Source organism: Lissotriton vulgaris, chromosome 6 (genome assembly GCF_964263255.1).
Source record: "Lissotriton vulgaris chromosome 6, aLisVul1.2, whole genome shotgun sequence".
Lineage (NCBI taxonomy): Eukaryota > Metazoa > Chordata > Amphibia > Caudata > Salamandridae > Lissotriton > Lissotriton vulgaris.
The window spans coordinates 968141774-968161559 of NC_141694.1; the positions used below are offsets into that span (position 1 = coordinate 968141774).

Here is a 19786-nt window from a genome sequence, read left to right on the forward strand (position 1 = left end):
TGTCCAAGAATGGATTTGGGTGAAAAGTGTGTTTAAGAATATTTCTGAGGTTAGGAAAACTGTATTTCGTTACAATTTCTTCATCAAGACTATTTTCCCATGTCTAGGAAGACAAAAAGAGTTTTGCTAACTTGGAACAGTTAAGGAAAATTACTGTTTTTAAAGTAGATGTTTTAAAAAAAGATTACAAAGTACCATGGTACTATCTTGTAAGTACAGCAGTACTATGAACAGTTCTTTAAAAAAATACGTCACAGGACAGTATGCCACTACGCTCTACTGTGTTCCACTATATGCCACTGCTCTGTATGGCACTGTACTCTGCGTCACAGCAGTCTACTGTACACCACTACATTTACACCGTAGCACTGTGTGCCACTCTACTCTACACCTCTGTACTCTGCACTAGTCTACTCTGCACCACTGTACTCCAAGCCAGTTTACTCCCAGCCTATGCATCTACACCACTACACTCTACACTGCATTCTATGCCACTTCAATCTACACCACTACACTCTACATTCAGCACTGTACACCACTGCTGTCTATGTTAATGTACACCACTGGACACTGCACTTTATTTACCCACTGCACTCCATGCCCATGCACCAGTACACTCTAAGCCACTGTACTGTACACCTCTGCAATCTACGTCACTGTACTGCATGCTAAAGCGCTCTGTGATACTGCACGCTACTCTAACACAACTCAACTCTAGTCTTTCACATGTTACTACACTTAACGCCACTCCACTCCAGGACACACCACTCCAGTGTACACTATTCTACTTCAAGCCGATCCAATCTACACCACTCTACTTTAGGCTATTCCACTGTAATCCAGACGTCTATAGGCCAGTCCACTCTATGACACGTCACTGTATGCTATCACACTGTATGCCACTTCACTGTATGCTATCACACTGTATTCCACTTCACTGTATTCCACCCTACTCCACTGTACACTACTCCATTCTACGCCATTCCACTGTATACCATGCCACTCTATTCCACTCCACTGTATGCTGCTCCACTCTATGCCACTCCACTCTATGCCACTGCACTTGATGCCACTAGACTCTACATCACTGGACTCTACACCCGGGTACTCCATGTCACTGTACAATATGCAACTGTACTCTAGGTTACTGCACCCCAAACCACAGATCTCTATGCCACTGCACTATACGCCTCTACAATGTACGCCACTGCAGTCTGTCACTGAACTTTATTCCACTGCACTCTATGCCACTGCACTGTACATCACTCAACCCTATGCCACTGCAATATATGCCACTCCACCCTACCCTACAACAGGCAACTCAACTCTACATCACTTCACTCTTGTCTACGACACACCTCTTCACTCCAATCTAAGACACACCTCTAAAGTCTACGCTATTCCACTTTGGTTGTATGCTGGTACAACGCATGCCTAAACAACGCATGCCTGTACTACACGGTCGCTACCATGCCTTTACCACACATCTCTTTACCCAGCAATTTCGTGGTAAAGACATGTTGGTTAAAGGGGCATGCTGGCTAAAGATCATACGCCTGCCCTGTAAAGTGTCCTTTTCCCCCCTGCCTTGCCCACTAAAAATTAAACCCACATCCCAAAAACTACCCCAACCCCAGCTCCCCTGCCCTGAGCCCTAAACTATCCCCTACATCCCTAAGCTACCCCTACCCTGCCCTATAAACTGTCCCTTCTTCCCTGTCCTGGGTCCTAAAAAGTAGGCCCGCCTCAAAACTACCCGACCCCAGCCCCCCTGCCCTGAGCCCTAAAAACGATCCCCTAAATCCCTAAACTACCCAATCCTGCTCTCTGTCCTATAAACTTTTCCTTTTCTGCCTGCCCTGAGCCCTAAAAATTAATCCCACGCCCCAAAAACTGCACCGAACCCAGCCCCCCTGCCATGAGCTGTAAAAAACTGTTCCTTACCTCTGTGAAGTACCCCGACCCAGACCCCCAACTGCCCTGAGGTCAAAAGCTGTCCCCTGTCCTGAGCCCTGAAAACTATCCCCTACATCTGTAAATGACCCTGTCCCTGCCCCCTGCTCTGTAAACTGTCCTTCTCCCCCTGTCCTGACTCCTAAAAATTAAGCCCATGCCCCAAAAACTACCCTGACCCCATCCCCCCTGCCCTGAGCCCTAAAACTATCTCCTACATCTCTAAAATATCCTGACCCTGCTCCCTGACCTGTAAACGGCCCCCTTTTCCCCCAATCTTGGCCCTATAACCTGTTCCCCACCCTAAAATCTACCTGACCCCTCCAGAGTACTAAAACCTACTGCGACCCTGAAAAGCAACCCCTAAACCACGCCCCAGCCTCACTTACCTCATTGTGTCCTTAGCCTTGAAAACTATCCCCCACTGAAAAAACTACACCAACCACCTCCTGAGTGCTAATACCTACCACCACCCCAAAACACTACCTCTCCACCACCAAGACCAAGCCTCAGCCCCACATACCTCACTGTCTTCTCTCCCGATTCCCGATACTCCTCCCTTTTCTGTCTTCCCCTTCCTGTGCCTCCGCTCAGCAACTAGACAGCACATTGCCTTACCATGCATATGTGTTGTTAAGTGACATGCATGGTTAAGGCAATCATTGTACAGCTTGCAGGGAAACGGCACACATCACTCAGCCAGAGTAGTTAAGGCCATTTCTCTTCCACTATACACCACTCCACTCAACACCTCTCCACTCTTTGCCACTTCACTCCATGCTATTCCTCCCTATGCCATTCCAGTCTATTCCACTGTACACCACTCCACTGTAAGACACTGTGCGACATGTTACTCTATGACACAGCACTCCACTCCATATTATGCTGCTCAACTCTTCTCTACAACACCCCATTTACTCCACTCTACGCCTCTCCATTCTAATCCATGATCATTTTAAGCCATTCCACTGTGCTCCATTCCACTCTATGCCATTGCACTGTATGCTATTCTACTGTACGCCACTCCACTCCACGCTATTCCACTCTATGTCATTCGACTCTCTGCCACTGAACGTGGCACCTCTCTGTGCCACTCCACTCAATGCTATTCCACTGAACACCACTCCACTCTACACCACTCTACCAAAAGACACTGTACGACATTTCACTCTATGACACAGCATTGCACTGCACTTATCGCTGCTCCATTCTTCTCTACAACACTTTACTCACTCCAATCTATGCCATACTATTCTACTCAATGACACCCCACTCCACTCTATGTCACTTCATGCTATGCCATTCAACTCTTTACTATGGCACTGTATGCCACGCCACTGTACACCACTCCACTGTCGACCGCTCCACTGTATGCCACTCCACTGTACGCCACTCCACTCACTGCTATTCAACTGTACGCCAATCCACTCTACACCACTCCACTCTCTACCACTCCACTCAATGCTATTTCACTGTATGCCACACAAATCTGCACCAATCCACTCTTTGACACTCCACTCTTTGACACTCCACTCTATGCCACTCCACTCTATGCCACTCCACACTATTCTGCACCACTTCATATTGTACCACTCTACTCAACGCTATTCCACTCTACATTATGCCATTGTACCATATGCCACTCCATACTATTAAACTATACGCCACTCAACTCTACACCACTCCACTCTAGGCTACTCCACTCTATGCCACTCTATGCCAATCCAATCGAAACCACTCCATTCTATGACACTCCAGCCTATGCCACTCCACTCAAAGCCATTCAAATCAACCTATTCTACACTACTCTGCTCTATGCTATTCCACTGTACAACACTCTGCTCTATGCTATTCCACTTTACGTCACTCCAAACTATGCCACTCCACTCTATGCCACTCCACACTATTCCACTCCACTCTATGCCACTCCAGTCTACACTATTTCACTTTAAGTTACTCCCCTCTATGCTGTTCCACGCTAAGTCACACCACTATAAACAATTCTACTTTTCACCACTCTACTTTATGCCGATCCACTCTAGACAACTCCAGTGAATGCCACTCCACTCTACACCACTCCACACAAACTGATTTAACTATATACCACTCCACTCTATGCCCCTCTGCACCACTCCACTCTATGCTATTCCACTCTGCATTACCCCATTCTACGTCACTCCACTGTACACCATGGCACTCTATGCAACTCCAATCTATGCCACTCCACTATACAGCACTCCACTCTACACTGTTCCAATCTATCCCATTCGACTCTCCACCACTCTATGTGGCTCCACTCTATGCCACTCCACTTCACTCACTGCTATTCCACTGTACGCCACTCCAACCTACACCACTTCACTCTCTGCCACTCCTCTATGGTATTTCACTGTGCACCACTCAAATCTACACCACTCTACTCTTTGACACTCCAGTCTATGCCACTCCACTCTATGCTATTTTATTCTGCACCACTCGATATTGTACCATTCCACTCAACGCCAATCCACTTTACGCTATTCAACTCTACACTATTCCACTCTACAGTTTGCCACTATACCTTACGCCACTCCATACTATTCAACTTTACACCACTCCATTCTACACCACTTCACTCCACGCTATTCCACTGTAAGCCACTCCACTCTACGCTACTCCACTCTATGCCACTACACTCTATGACACTCCAATCTACACCATTCCATTCTATGGCACTGCAGTCTATGCCACTCCACTCAATGCCATTCAAATCTAACCTACTCTACACTACCCTACTCTACGCTATTCCACTGTACAACACTCTGCTCTTGCTATTCCACTTTACGTCTCTAAGCCACTCCCCTCTCCACGCTATGCCACATCACTCTAAGCTATTCTACTTTACAGTCTCCACTTTATGCCACTCTACTCAATGCCACATCACTCTAGACAACTCCATTGGATGTCACTCCACTCTACTTTATTCCACTCTATGCCCCTCTGCACAACTCCACTCTATGTTATTCCACCCAACACCACTTCACTCTATGCCACACAACTCTACGTCACTTCAATGTACTCTACTCAACTCTAGGCTACTCAGCTCTATTTGACTCACTCCACTGTAGGCTATTCCACCTTATACCACTTTATTCTACTCAATTCCACTCTATGCGACTACACTCCGCGATTTTCCACTGTATGCCACTCCACCCTATGCCACTCACCTCTATTCCACTCCACTCTACTCCACTTCACTCGATGTCACTCAACTCTGTGCTATTCTGCTCTATGCCACTCGACTCTGAATTGAATTGAATTGAATTGAAGGTAGATTTATAGAGCGCGAATTGCTGCCCGGAGGCGTCCAAGCGCTAGAGTAACCACAGAAGACCTCGTGGGGTGGCTAGCAGAGAATCAGTGGGGAGAGTTAAATAAGAAAGTCTTTAACTGCTTGCGGAATGAGGAGAGGTTGGGGTTGGCTCTGAGATGTAGGGGAAGAGTGTTCCAGGTCTTGGAGGCATTGTAGGAGAAAGTCCTGCCACCAGACCTAGTCTTTTTTATTCTGGGGACATTGGCCATAAAAGTCTGACTTGAGCAGAGATTTCTGTTGGGTTGGTAGTGGGTGACTAAGTCACGGGTAATCACAGGGCCTGTGTCCCAGAAGGCCTGATGGGCAATGCAAATGGCCTTGAAGAGGATCCTCTGGCGCACTGGCAGCCAGTGGAGGCTGACCAGACCGGCTTTCACTGATTGCCTACGAGGGAGCTCGAGTAGTGAGCGAGCTGCACAGTTCTGCACTGTCTGGAGTCTGCGTAGGGTGTAATCTGGAGCGCCAAGGTAGAGGACGTTGTTGAAGTCTAGACGAGACTGTATTAGACCCTGGATAGCTATTCTATTAAAATTATTTATAACGCGCACTATCACCATCGGTTTCTTGGCGCTCATTGACATATAGCGTTGATCCAGAGTGAAGGGTTAGTCATAGGCGGCTTGAAAGAGCAGGGTTTTTAGGAGTGTACGGAAGCAGTCGTACTTTGGGCAGAGACGGAGAGAAGGTGACAGGGAGTTCCAGGTGGAGGGGGCCAGGACAGAAAAGCTCAGGCCACCGTGCTTTTTTCTTTTGAATCTGGGAACCTCGAGGAGGTTTAGTGATGCTGAGCGAAGAGCTCTGGAAGGGATGTGACGGGACAAGGCCGAAGAGATGAACCTAGGGGCTGCATCCGAAAGGGCCTTAAAGGTAGTGCATGCCAGTTTGAAAGTGCAGCGTTTAGAAACAGGGAGCCAATGCAGACTGCGGAGGAGGGGAGTGACGTACTGATGTTTGGGCTGCCGGAAAATCAGGCGAGCAGCCTGATTCTGCACCAGCTGAAGTCGGTGGAGGTGGCATGCAGGAATTCCTGCGTACAGAATGTTGGCATAATCGAGCCTGGAGGTGATGAGCGCGATGACAACTTGGGTCAGGGCCTCTTTGGTAAGAAACCTGCTGATCTTGCGGATCCGCCTGAGGTGGAAGAAGCAGGCAGAGGTGACCGCGTTGATATGTGGTCTCATTGATAGATCTTCGGAAATGATCACCCCCAGGCTTTTGACTGAGCTCACAGGAGTGGGTGCTGTCCCCAGAGATGTAGGCCAGAAGGTGGCATTCCATGGGTGATTGGGGCCACCTACCAAGACGAGCTCAGTTTTGGTAGGGTTCAGCTTTAAGTGGCTGTGGTACATCCACTCCGCAATCCACTCAGCTATCTGCTTAGCTTCCATGGGTAGTAGGGGGAGGATGAGCTCAGTTTTGGTAGGGTTCAGCTTTAAGTGGCTGTGGTACATCCACTCCGCAATCCACTCAGCTATCTGCTTAGCTTCCATGGGTAGTAGGGGGAGGATTTTCTTTAGCATCCTGAGGAGGCCGAAACAAGTGGCTGACAGTTTTGTGGCCTGGGTGTTGAATGAGAGGGTACTGTCCAGCCATACCCCAAGGCTCTTGATGTTATCCTTGGGTGCTGGCGGGGCCTAAACATGGGGGCCACAAGGAGTTGAAGAGGCTGGGGTTCGAGGGGCCCAGGAGCATCAGCTCAGTTTTGTCCCCATTTAATTTGAGGGATGATGAGGACATCCAGTTCTTTACTTGCTCTAGGCACTCTCTAAGTCCGCCTTACATTGGCGAGTTGGCCTCTTGTGCCAATGAGACCACCAGCTGTGTGTCGTCCGCGTAAGAAAGAATCTTAACCCCAAATGGGTGGACGACCTCAGCCAGTGGCCTCATATAGATGTTGAAAAGAGCGGGGCTTAAAGAGGAACCCTGTGGGACTCCACACCTTAGTGGTCTACTATTAGATACAGCCTCACCATCGAAAACTCGGAATGATCTGTCCTCAGAAAGGATTTGAGCCAGAGCCAGGCATGGTCTTTGATTCTGACATTAGACAGACGGTACAGCAGGGTGTCATGGCTGACCGTGTCGAATGCCGCACTGAGGTCAAGGAGGATCACTGCCACTGATCCTCCTTGATCCAGGATTTTTCTGGATTCCTCAGTGACCATAAGGAGGGCGGACTCGGTTCCGCGTTTTGGTCTGAAGCCCGTTTGGGTAGGGTCTAATAGTTGGTGGTCTTCTAGGAATTTCACCAGATGGAGATTAATGTATCTTTCCAGGAGTTTGCTCACCCATGGGAGCAGGGAGATAGGACGGTAGTTACTGAAATCTAGGGGGTCCAAATAGTTTTTTTTATAGTAATGCTCGGACCATGGCCCGTTTCCAGACGGGAGGGACCGTGCCGGAGGTGATAGATGCATTCAGGACATCCCTAATGGTTGGCAGCGTAATCTGGGATGCTGATATTATGATGTCTGGTGGAGCTAGATCATCAGGGGAGCTGGATTTTACTTTCCGAGCCACGGATTCAAGAGTTGCAAGATCCAAGAGTGGGAAGTGGTCCAGGGTGGGTGGAGGCTAAAAGGGGGTGGTTACCGTGATGGTATTGGTGTGGACTGAAGAGGTGGTAAGTATAGGGGGAAAGGATGAGTACATTTTGTTAACTTTTTGGTGAAAGAACTCTGCTACGTTATTGCAGTGGGTAGTGGATTTGGTTTCATGTGTACTAAGTGGGGGTTTAGTAAGGTTACTCCACTCTACGCCACTCCACTCAATGCTATTTGACTCAATGCTACTCCGTTGTACACCACTTCACTTTGCGCCATTCCAATCTATGCCCCTCAAACCTATGCCACTCGACTCTACACTAGTCCAATCTATGCCACTCCATTTGACACTACTCCACTCTATGCTATTTTACTCCACATGACTCCACTCTATACCACTCCACTCTTTGTCACTCCACTCTATGCCACTGAACTCTACACCATTCCACACTATCCTATTCCACTTTACACAACTCCACTCTAAGCCTTTCCACTCTATGCTACTCCACTTTACACCATGCTACACCACTCCACTTGATGCTATTCAAATCTAAGGCACTCCACTCTACACTACTCTCTTCAACATTATTCCACTGTACAACACTCTAGTTATGCCACTTCACACCATGACCCTCCACGCCATGAAAATCTACTCCACTCTATGCCACTCCACTCTACGCTGTTCCACTCTAAGCAACCCAATTCTACACTGCTCCACTCAATCCAAACTATGCCACTCAATTGTATACCCTTTCAGTCTAAGCTTGTACTATCTATGCCACTCCATTCTGAGACACTGCAGTGTATGCCACTCCAGCCTACACTATTCCACTCTACCCCCATGCACTCTAAGCTATTCTACTCTACACCACTCCACTTTACCTCATTCTACTGAATGCCACTCCACTCTACGCAACTCCATTCAATGCCACTCTACACCACTCCACTCTACCTTATTCTACTCTATGCTGCTCCACTCTACACCACTCCACTGTACGCTATTCCACTCTACACCACCTTACTATATGCCACTCCACTCTACGCTATTCCATTGTTCAGTGATCACGCCACTCAAATCTATGCCACTCCATTTTATGCCACTCCATTGTAGGCTATCCACTCTATGCCAATCCACTCTACCCCACTCCAGTCTTCGCTATTACACTCTTCACCACTCCACTCTATGCCTATGGCACCGACTCTATTCCACTCCACTCTACACCACTCGACTTTATGCCACTCCAGTCTCCGCCCATCCATTGCAACAGACTGTACGACATGCCACTCTATAACACAAAGCTCTACATTACTGTATGACATACGACTCAATGCAACTCCACTCTACGCCACCACAAACTACACCTCTTCACTCTATGCCACTCCACTCAACACCACTCCCCTGTATGCCACTCTAAACTACACAATTTTACCTAATTCCACTCCACTCTACACTATTCCACTCTATGCCACTCCACTCTAGGATATTCTATTCCACCCCACTCAACTTTATGCCTCTCCACTGTACTCCACTCCACTTTAAGCAACTTCACTCAATGCCACTCCACTCTATGCTATGCCACTCTTCACCACTTCACTCTTTGCCTGCGCCACTAGACTCTATTCCACTCTACACCACTCGACTATATACCACTCCAGTCCCCGCCCATCCATTGTAACACACTATACGACATGCCACTCTATAACACAACACTCTACTGTACTGTAAGACATGAGACTCCAAGCAACTCCACTATATGCTATTCCTCTCTACGCCACCCCAAACTACACCACTTCACTCTATGCCACTCCACTCAACACCCCTCCTTCATATGTCACTCCAAACTACACAATTTTACACTATTCCCCTCTATGTCACTCCACTCTCAGATATTCAATTCTACCCCACTCCACTTTATACCACTCCACTGTACTCCACTCCACTTTATGCAACTCCACTCTACCCCACTCCACTCTATGCCACTCCATTCTACGCTATTGCACTGAAGTTTTTGGGCTCTTTATGAGTGCAAGCGCATCCATTCACGCCTTGATCTTGCGGCGTGTGCCGCCTGTCAAAAGGAAGTTTCAGCAACTGAAGAGCATATAGCTGCAGCTCAAAGTGCTCTAAAAATGCTGACAAGCTCTCCTGGGGTCATGGGTTAAATGACCCAGGAAACGTACTGCAAATCTCTGCATGGATGTTTTAATGTTTGCCATTTTTTCCCATTGAGAGAAATGTTGAAAACCCTCATGGAAGAGGTCAGGCTTCTTCTCTACGCTTGTTTCTTGACACAACTTGCAGTTGAGTATACGTCCTATCTCTTCTAAAGCTCCTCAGTCACCCAAGACAACATATTTGATGTTATTTAGGTTTCTTCATATTCCTGCGTGAAATATATAAGTACAGAGTTGCCCTGAAAATGTGGACACTACAACTTATTCACACAAACTCTCTTCCCTAACTACGTGTATATCTCATTCTCTGGCTACTTTCTATGTGCCTGAATGTCATCTGTTTCTCAGGCATGTTTTAACTTTTCCTCTTTCTTCCTGAACAGTGTGGATGTATGTCGTTACTATGCATGCTTATACAACGCATGCCTTTACCACGCAACTTTTACAACGCAAGTCGTTACAACGACTTGTGTTGGGGGGCGGTAGATAGTGAATAGTTTAATTTACTATTCCAACTCCAGACCCCGTGGATAGTAGGGAAGGTTTTGGATAGTAAATTAAACCATTCCCTATCCTACAGCGCCCCCCAGCGCAAGTCGTTGTAACGACTTGCGTTGTAAAAGTTGCGTGGTAAAGGTAGTCCGTGGTAAAGGTTGCGTTGTAAAAGCTGTTCCCCAACAGTGTGATCTCATGTACCGTGTCTCTTCTTTGTAAAGATGCCTCCCAAGCAGTAAGTCCACTGCCGACTTTACAGTACCTCACTCTTGGATTCTAGGTAATATTTTTCCAAATGAAACTATCCACTACAAAATGTATTCAACTCTAAGCTCTCCTTGGTCACTTTACAGTAAACACTCTGAACATACTTACTGTTTGAACTCTTTGCTTAGCATTTCGGAGGCACGTGGGAGTATTTAAACAGTGGGATTTTTTAAGACTGGACTAGAAAAGCTCTGAGCAACCACAGTGGGAATAGTTAAACTGCTGCCTAAATCACTCACTTTAAAACACGGATTGGAGGGTGCTAACTCAATTCGGTTCATCACCATACAGTAATATCATTTTAGAGACATCACTTTATTTGTATTGTTCTCAAGCTGCATATATAAGTGATAGATTGTAAATATAGAACAACAATTTGTATGAGGTATTGTTTTGATTACATGTTCACACCTCTGTCCATCAATCTTGGTTTTTGTAACCTGTGGCCTCATCTACAAAGTGCTTTAATGGTTGCGAAATCGTCAGATTACCTAAATCTGAGGGATTGCACCCTCTAAACCACTATTTTGAATATACCAAAGCCACTTATCAAAGTGGAAAAGGTTTTTCAAATTGTTAAATAAGTGTAGGAAGCATAAGGAATTGCTCCTTGGAAGGGGGGTGGTCTGCAGACTCCAGCTGGTCACCGTGCCTGTGATTATAGCCAATCAAAGGGAGTCACAATTTGTGATCTACTTCATAAATACCGATGAGATATGTCGATTTGCTAGCCAGTACAATTACAAATTTTATGAACGAACATGTTAGTACATATGTCGCTTCACAAAATAAGAAAGCATTCGGGCAAAATAGGTGCGTAAATTGTGACCCCTTTTATCTAATGCAGTCTTCGTGTATGAGACCCCTTGTCTCAACCTGACCCCAGGCACGCAATTCTGTTCAATGTACAACACGTCATACTAGAGATGCTCCTATGGCATTCAGATATATACTGGCTGTTCCTACAAACTACGTCCAAACCATATGAACTGTGAAATATGCACCTCACTTGCATCAAGGTTCACATTTGTGGAATTTAGAGGTTAGACTCCTGTACGAAGCTCAGACCGTCAATTTTAAACCCAGCCATTTCCAGGCCAAACATCTCTTCGTAGAAGGTTGCTGCACACTGGCAAAACACAGAAACTGAGTGCACAGAATATCTGTTTGGTGTTCCCTATCAGTACTATGTTATTTCTTTCTGCAGCGGCCAGTGAGCCTTTATGATCATATATACACACTAACAAAGAACACGAAAAAATAAGTAGGCATATCTGGCATTATTCACCTCTATGATTACATCGGAGTGTTGCAGCGGTTGGACTAGCCGGTCGCCTAATTCCTTCTGCCCAAGAAGGTCGTAAGAGACAGTGAACGTCAGATATCCTCCAGCGGCCGTCACCTGCGGGAAAAGAGAAAGGTGTCAATTACATTACCTTGAGTGGGATGAAGCAGATGATGCTCTCAAATCTTCATTGGGGTCAGATGAATTATTGATAAAGAATAACAAGTGTAAAGAGGGAATTAGATGCACAATACCAGTCATGAATAGAACCCCACAATTTTTTAAAGGTTGATATTATTGAAGAAAGAAGAAGGGGGGAGGAGGGGAGAAAAGGAAGAAACAGGAAAGGGGATATAACAATAAATTACAACTTAAGGGAAAACATTAGCAATTTTCAAAAAACATAAAAGATAACGAGCAATGCAGTAAAATCTCAGTTTTGAAACTGAAAATCTACCAGTTGGCAAGTGGTTTTGACAGTAAATATGATTTATTTCACACAGGCTGGTGAGGACATGAGCAAAGTTAGTCCTCATCGTTTACCGAGGTGAAATTGATGCAGGGCGATGCTCCAAATCACGCAAGAGACTTTTTACTCCATAACAAAACGAAATCTGCTGCTTTCGAAAGGTGCGTACATTGCTCATCCCAGCCTCCCCACACTGGCCCTCTAGTTTCCTAATGAATTAGTTACTAGTCTTTGGATTCGCTGTTTCTCACATCTTTATATGAGCAGATTCTGTGCTCCTTATACCTGTGCTTAATTGAGCGAGGGTGTATGGAGGTCATTACTAAAAAGGCAGAGCGCCAGTGACCTATGTGTTGCTGGCTGTTTGGGGAAGGAAGTAGCTGAAGTAGCAAAGTTTGGGAATGGTGGACAAAACGTGTGTTCTACCTTTTGAAAGCTAAAGGGCAGGTTATGCAAGGTAGAAATAAGATACATTTTTGGAGCAGCCTTGGAGCACAGCTCCACTTAATAGAAAACGGTCAACAACACAGAAAACGGACAGCAATGAGTCACTACAGTACCATTTTTAGGCCTCGCCTTGGCAGCGCGCCTGCTCTGTTTCGGAGAGACATCTAGTAATGGATATGCATGGTGAAAGTCTGTCTATTGCAGGGTAATTTCTCTCCACTTTTCATTTGTAAATTTTTGAATTTTTTTTGTTATCAGGCTTATTATTGGCTATTCAGCCGATACGTAACTTCCGTTCATTCCAGAAGCAGCACTGCCTATCTTCAGTCTTCTTACGCTTACACAGCTATTAGTATAAAAAAAAATCGGGCGCATTAACGTGCGCGTGCAACCTTATATTATACGCATGCACCAAAATGCGCAAATGCTTATTTCCTTGTGATCCCGGAAGCTGGCGCCAAATTTTTTTATTTAAATTTTTTTACTGTTCTTTAATACGATCCCTGTAAATAGAGGAGTGCGTCAGGGCTGTGTAATGGTGCCCACCCTATTTTCCCTATTCATCAATGGGGTGGTTAGTTTTTTACAACAACTTCCATCGGATGCCCCTTCCCTGGCCGGAGACAGGGTTCCTACCCTGCTCTTCGCGGATGACACTCTCCTCTTGTCTAAACTCCGGCTGGGCTTCAGAAGCTCTTAGACCGATTCCATCTCTTCTGTGAGTCCAGGGGGCTGGTTGTTAACACCTCCAAAACCAAGCTTATGGTGTGTAATCCCTACAGGCCATATAAAGGCAATTTTACACTAGATGGAACATGCTTAGAGCGAGACTCAAAGTTCAACTATTTAGGTATTCAGCCTACTGAGAAAATGCATTGGCGACATCACATCGATTAAATGCTTTTGAGCCACAAGCGTGTGGTAGGAACACTACTCAGAGAACATCTCTCCTCTCAGAGCAGACCTGTGGCTCGTGCACTTACGATCTATGCAGTCAAAGCAGTTAGCTCAGCCCTCTATGGTGCCGAACCATGGGCTTCGATAATGTGGATGGAATCAGTAGATCTGAGCACAAATTCCTTAGAGATCTAGTGATGCTTACCAGCAAGGAACCATTAAAACCTTTGATGAGCGACATGGGTAGGCGCTCTTTTAACCCCTTCCATGCTCATGACGAGCTCAGCTCGTCATGAGGTAGCCTGGAGCTGTGCTCATGATGAGCTGAGCTCGTCATGACACCAGCAAAATGGCAATTCCCAGCACAGGAGGGGAATTGCCTTAGCAGCCATAGTGTTAAAGATATAGCCAGGCTAGGGTCCCTGTTATTCTGGGCTCGCCTGCGTCGGACCCCTGAGCTTGCTAGCTATGCCTCCTCGCTCACGGAACTGATGGTCCTGGATGGCAACCAAAGAATTAACTGGCAACTCAATCTAAAAAAGTTAGTCTTAGCGCTCGGCTTGAAGGATTTGTGGGAAACCCAAACCCCACCTAGTAAGGCTGATCTTAAAAAGCGCTACTGTACTTGGGTAGATGCACAAGAGCACAGTAAATCGGGATTGAGAAGGCTCACAGAGAAATGTTATTCACATAAGCAGCTCATATTTTTAGAACCTTACTTAGATTTTATCCAGACACCACAAGACAGGGCACTTTATATTCAGTTCAGGGTAGGCACACTCCCGATACGAGAATCAACTGCAAAGTGGAGTGCCCCGCATCAGTCAACAGCGGACTGCCCCTGCTCTACGGCTCCAACTGAAAGCGTGGCTCATTTTATGTTTGCCTGCCCTGCCTACAAGAAGACAAGAATGAGATGGTTAAAACCGATCTGCAGTCTACTGGGCACCCACGAACACAGTGTTGCCTTGCGCATTCTGAAAATGGATGCGCGGACCCTCCTGGCCTGTGGCGTGGCCAAATACCTTGGCCGTGCATGGATAGTAAGGTTTAAATCTCTACATGCTCCACTTTAAATTAATTACTGTGTTTTTATATTTTTAACTACTTTGCACATTTTTTATTGCACTATCACTTTCTCCTCCTAACTAAATAAGCCGGAATTGATTTATCTTATGGCTGCAACAAGTTTCTACCTGAAATAGCCTGCTAGTAGTTTCCTCTGGAAATTTGAATTTACTATTTTTATGGACTGTATATCTTTTATTTTTAGATCATGGATCATGGCTCATCTGATAACTTGTATTTTTATGTTGATTGTATGTATGTTATTGCTTTTAAGAAACTTGTTATCGAATAAAGCTACTTTTTGATTTGATCTGTTCTTTAATAATGATGTCACCCGATCTTAGACTTTGAACATCTTAAGCTAAAGCGCAGTTGTCGTAATAGCTTTAAAAGTAAAGGAATAAAAATAACTTTACTTTTACAGCAATCGCGGCACCCACATTTTAGCTTAAGATGACCAAAGTCTAAGCACGGGTGCAGTCATTATAAAAGATGGTGCATGTGCAGGGAACAAGTCTTTTGGTGCCTCTATCTCTCCTGGTCGTCACAGGGACAAGCCAGCCGTGACCATCACAACACAATGCTCCTGACACTTGGCGCTCTTATGACGTTGTGCAGTACACCTCAGTGGATGATTTTCCATTGTGTTATTATGGAGGTGCCCGCTTACAGTGCTCTGACGACAGAACTGGCTTGTATGTGTGTCAGATGAGATATGCGTGTTTATTTCTGTGCCTGAGGCAGATTACGTGGATGCCGTCTTATTCTCTGTATACTGTCCATGTGTATGTATTTTTGTATGTGTCTCTATGTACGTTTCTACTCTTAACCTGTTTGTGTGCTTTAGCATGTATGTTCACTTTGTGTACGTGTATGTTTCTCCCTCCTAATTTGTTTTATTCTTTTCTGTGTATGTTCCTTTCTGTTAGTGTTACTGATTCTGTGTATATTTGTGCACATATGTATTTATGTGAATACTGTTTGTGACTGTTTTTGTCTTTATTTGTATACTTCTGTTTCTGTGTCAATTTGTCTGCAGACGCTGTGAGCATCTTGTGTGCGTTTAATATTCTGGTGTATCCCACTGTATGGCGGCATTCTGTTTATGGATTTGTGTTTGTTTACAGTTCGTGTGTATAGTGGACAGCAGTGCGCTTCAGTTCTAAGTGTCACTTCTCCCTCTCTTTGTTTGCACTTCAAGTGGCCAGCTGGGAGAGTGCTTGGGGGAGAAGGGAAACAGTTGATACGCAGAGATTTCTGTCTCAGAACCACAGACCTTTGCACAGCAGAGGCCCGATCGAGGGAGCCTTGGTGGCACGGTACTATACAATAAAGCCCCCACACAGCAGTGCCCTGTTCATAGAGCTTGTAGGCACCCTGACGGCTACTTACCTGTGCTGCCTGCTTAACGACGATGCATTGCCCAGCAGCACTGCTACCTCACTCTGAGGCTGGAGACCCCAGCCGAGATCTGAGGAAACCTCTGTTTCCTCTAGAACCTAACCAATCGGGCTGCAGTTTCTCTCTTGCTTTTTTAGACAAGAAAATGGAACAACGAATCAGAGGTACTAACTGGGAATCAATCTGGTTTAACACAAGAGTACAATACAAAGGGAGAACGATGTGCAACGAGACCTGGATCAAGAAGGGTATCACCACCCCAGCACAGCTGGAAAAAAAGACTCTCCACTCACGTTCCAGAACCTCAAACAGGCGCACAGCCTCCTGGACATAGAACTCTACACGTTCCTAAAAATCTGAACAGCCATTACTAAAGCGAACCTAAATAAGGGGAAGCCCACCCTGATACAATACATGACCAACCTCAACAAGATAGGCACCAGACAGCGCAGATTTACAAACTCCTGAGCCCCAAAACATCCACACTGAACGCAAAAGCAACAAACTTCTGGGGAACACTGTACACGAGACACCTCAGTGAGGAAGAAAAGAGTAGGCTATGGAGGTCAGCCACAACAAATAAAATCACACCACAACTTGCACAGACAAAATGCTGGCTCTTACACAAAGCCTTCTGGACCCCTGCCAAACATGCAAAAGCAGGCATAAGAGACAGCGATACGTGTTGGAAAGGCCATAGGGGGACAGGGAACCTACAACACCTCATCTTCGAATCTCCAAAGGTCAAAACGTTCTGGATGAGAGTGACTAACCTCATTAACACTGCCATAGGAAGATGCATACAGCCAGGTTTCATTGGGCTAGCCACAGCATTCATGGCACCAGACCTAGAAAGCAAAGAGGAGAGGGACCTAGTAGACATCCTACTCACCGCAGCAGTCAAAACCATATTAGCAAACTGGAAAGGCACAGCCAAGGCAACATTCAATAGCTGGATAAACTGGGTCACCTTTCTCAGAGGAGCCGACAACATAACTGGGAAATTCTCACCAAGCTACAACGCTAAGAATGACACGTGGGCGGCCCTTGATGCACACCTGGAATCAAACAAACCCATGTAAACCAGTACATCCCACCAGCAAGCAGCCACAGCTAAGAGCCAATAGGGTGACACCAAGATATCCACCCCCTCCCTCTCTTCCTCTTTCTCTTTCCTTTCACCTCCTCCGGGGGGCCTACAGACCAAATAAATAATCCAAGCGGCCTATATTATATATGCTTGATGTAACCATGTAACCACAAAAATGCCAAGAATCTTCCAGTTGTAATGCCCCCCCTGCATTACTACTGTACTGTATTGGAAAATCTTCTAAATAAAAATGTTGTTGAAATTTTAAAAAAAAACGAATCAGTTAAACAGTAGTGACACTCCCAAAAGGCCAATGTTGGGAAAGATTAATACAGCTGTGTAAGTGGTTAAAATGTAGACATGTACCCATTCTTCCTGAAGTGCAATGTTAGAAATAAATCCAAGCCACCCAATGTTGCTGGCTCAAAACGTGCACCGTCGTGCCTCCTCATGCCCCACAGTGATTAAAAAGTGCATCGTGTATTTAACTCAAGCATGTTCATTACATCCCTACTTGGGTGTTCTGTACTCAATATCCCAGCATGCAATGTGATTCTTACTTTCCAGCGAAATCTGTTTAGGATGCTTCAAAACCGTCCCAAGCAGTGATAATCGGCATCAATCATAACGTTTTTGGACCAATCAAGTACCAACTAGTAGCAACTATTTCTTCACCAACTCCACCTTGCATGTAATACTTAGAATCAGGAACAACCAGTCGTGGCCGGCGTTGGGGGGGGTGGAGTTGTGTGTGTAGGGGGCGGTTGTGTGCGTTTTCTGTACGGAAACGGGACGGTAAATACAATTTAAACAAGCATTAGCAATTCAATAGGTCGCACATTTTACAACTTTGACCTAGTGGTATTGTAAATGACAATGCCTTCTATTATTGCAGGTTTATGAACACATAAATAAAAGGCATTGTCATTTAGAATGCCAATAGTTCAAAATCTGGCAATTGTGAGACCTATTGCATTGCAAATGCTTGTTTTTGTTGTTGTTGTCGCTATTCATGTTACTTTACGATGAGTGCTGCAAACTAATGCTGCAGAGGTTCACATTAAAACATACCTACTTTCGTTTATAGGTTTTCCTTCTTTGAAAAGTGGGGTGTGCTGCATTATACAGAATTTGACAATACAAACTTTGCAAAACCAGGCCGGTCCCTGCAAGTTTGGCTTTGATCACCATAGTTTGGTGTCATGTCTTATGAGGAGCTTTAGGGCAACGTTCTCTTCATGCCAAACTCCTCGTCCTCTCCACCACAAAGCAGAGATTAGGGTGCAACTATGCGTTCTTGGATTTTGAAAAGAGATATAAATAACATGTGGGGCAGCCTCCCAAAGACGCCATCATGCTGATCCAACGATGTTCTTTTAATCCTGTACCACACAAGTAAAAAAAAGAACTGCAGCTACACCTGTCCTAGGTTTTCCGGTATTAAGGAAATCACTCACACAAACACGAGTTTGGCATGCCAGAATGGTGCTAACGTGCAATCTATCTCACACTTAGAGCCAGGTTTACCAACATTTTGCGCTGTGCTTGCGTCACAAAAGTGAAGCAAACCAGCGCACATTATTTGGGGGTATTTACTTTCCAGCACAAAACTTATTTTGTGTTGGAAAGTTGCCTAAAAATAACACAAAAGTAACTAAAAGTTGCCTAAGCATAACACAAATAGCTGCTTTGAGGTACTTAGCATCAAGGGGGCGTTACATGGTTGGTCCGTCTACCAAACATTTCAGACAGGGTTTTACATAAAAAATTAACATCACTTGAAAACGGGCATTAATAGAAGAAATGTTTTCTCTTCTTTCTTCCCCTACTTTACATGTGTTGAACTGTTCAGCATGCATAAAAAATTGAGAACAGTTTTTTTAATTTGTCTAGGCATATCATTTTTACTGGAAGGGAACCAGTACAAAACCTATGCTAGACTCACGTACACACCCTTGCACTATGACTCAAATGTGTGTGAGTGGCAAAATTCTGTGCCGGTGCTAGGGAGAGGGGAGGAGCGAGCCATAAATATGTAGATATGGCACTCTCCTGCTCTCTCTTCATGCAACACATTACAGCATTTTTGGCTGCTGCACTGCATTGCATGACAATACAGAGCCTGATTATGAGTTTGACGCAGTTGCGTGGGCTTTCTGCTGGCACAGCTGCGCTAAACCCGTGCAAGGACCACCTGCCGTATTACAAACTGAGCGAGTACAACTCGTGATATGCCGGGCTGTCGTTTGCCCTACCCATGGTGCATGGAAAACAGGCACTGTAATGGGAAAGGCAAAAAACTTCCCGCACAGCATGGATGTGGACGTCAATGCTGTGCTGGAAC

At 45.5% G+C, this 19786-nt stretch overlaps 1 protein-coding gene across 7 annotated transcripts in view; it reads right to left on the reverse strand.

Annotated features, from left to right (window-relative positions):
* Positions 1–19786, reverse strand: part of LAMA2 (laminin subunit alpha 2) — a 3858378-nt gene that overhangs the window by 2294488 nt on the left and 1544104 nt on the right. For all 7 annotated transcript variants that reach the window (XM_086927001.1, XM_086926997.1, XM_086927002.1 and 4 more), the window contains exon 13: positions 12074–12187. In XM_086927001.1, the coding sequence (XP_086783127.1) occupies positions 12074–12187 (114 nt within the window). The remainder of the gene's footprint in view (positions 1–12073; positions 12188–19786) is intronic.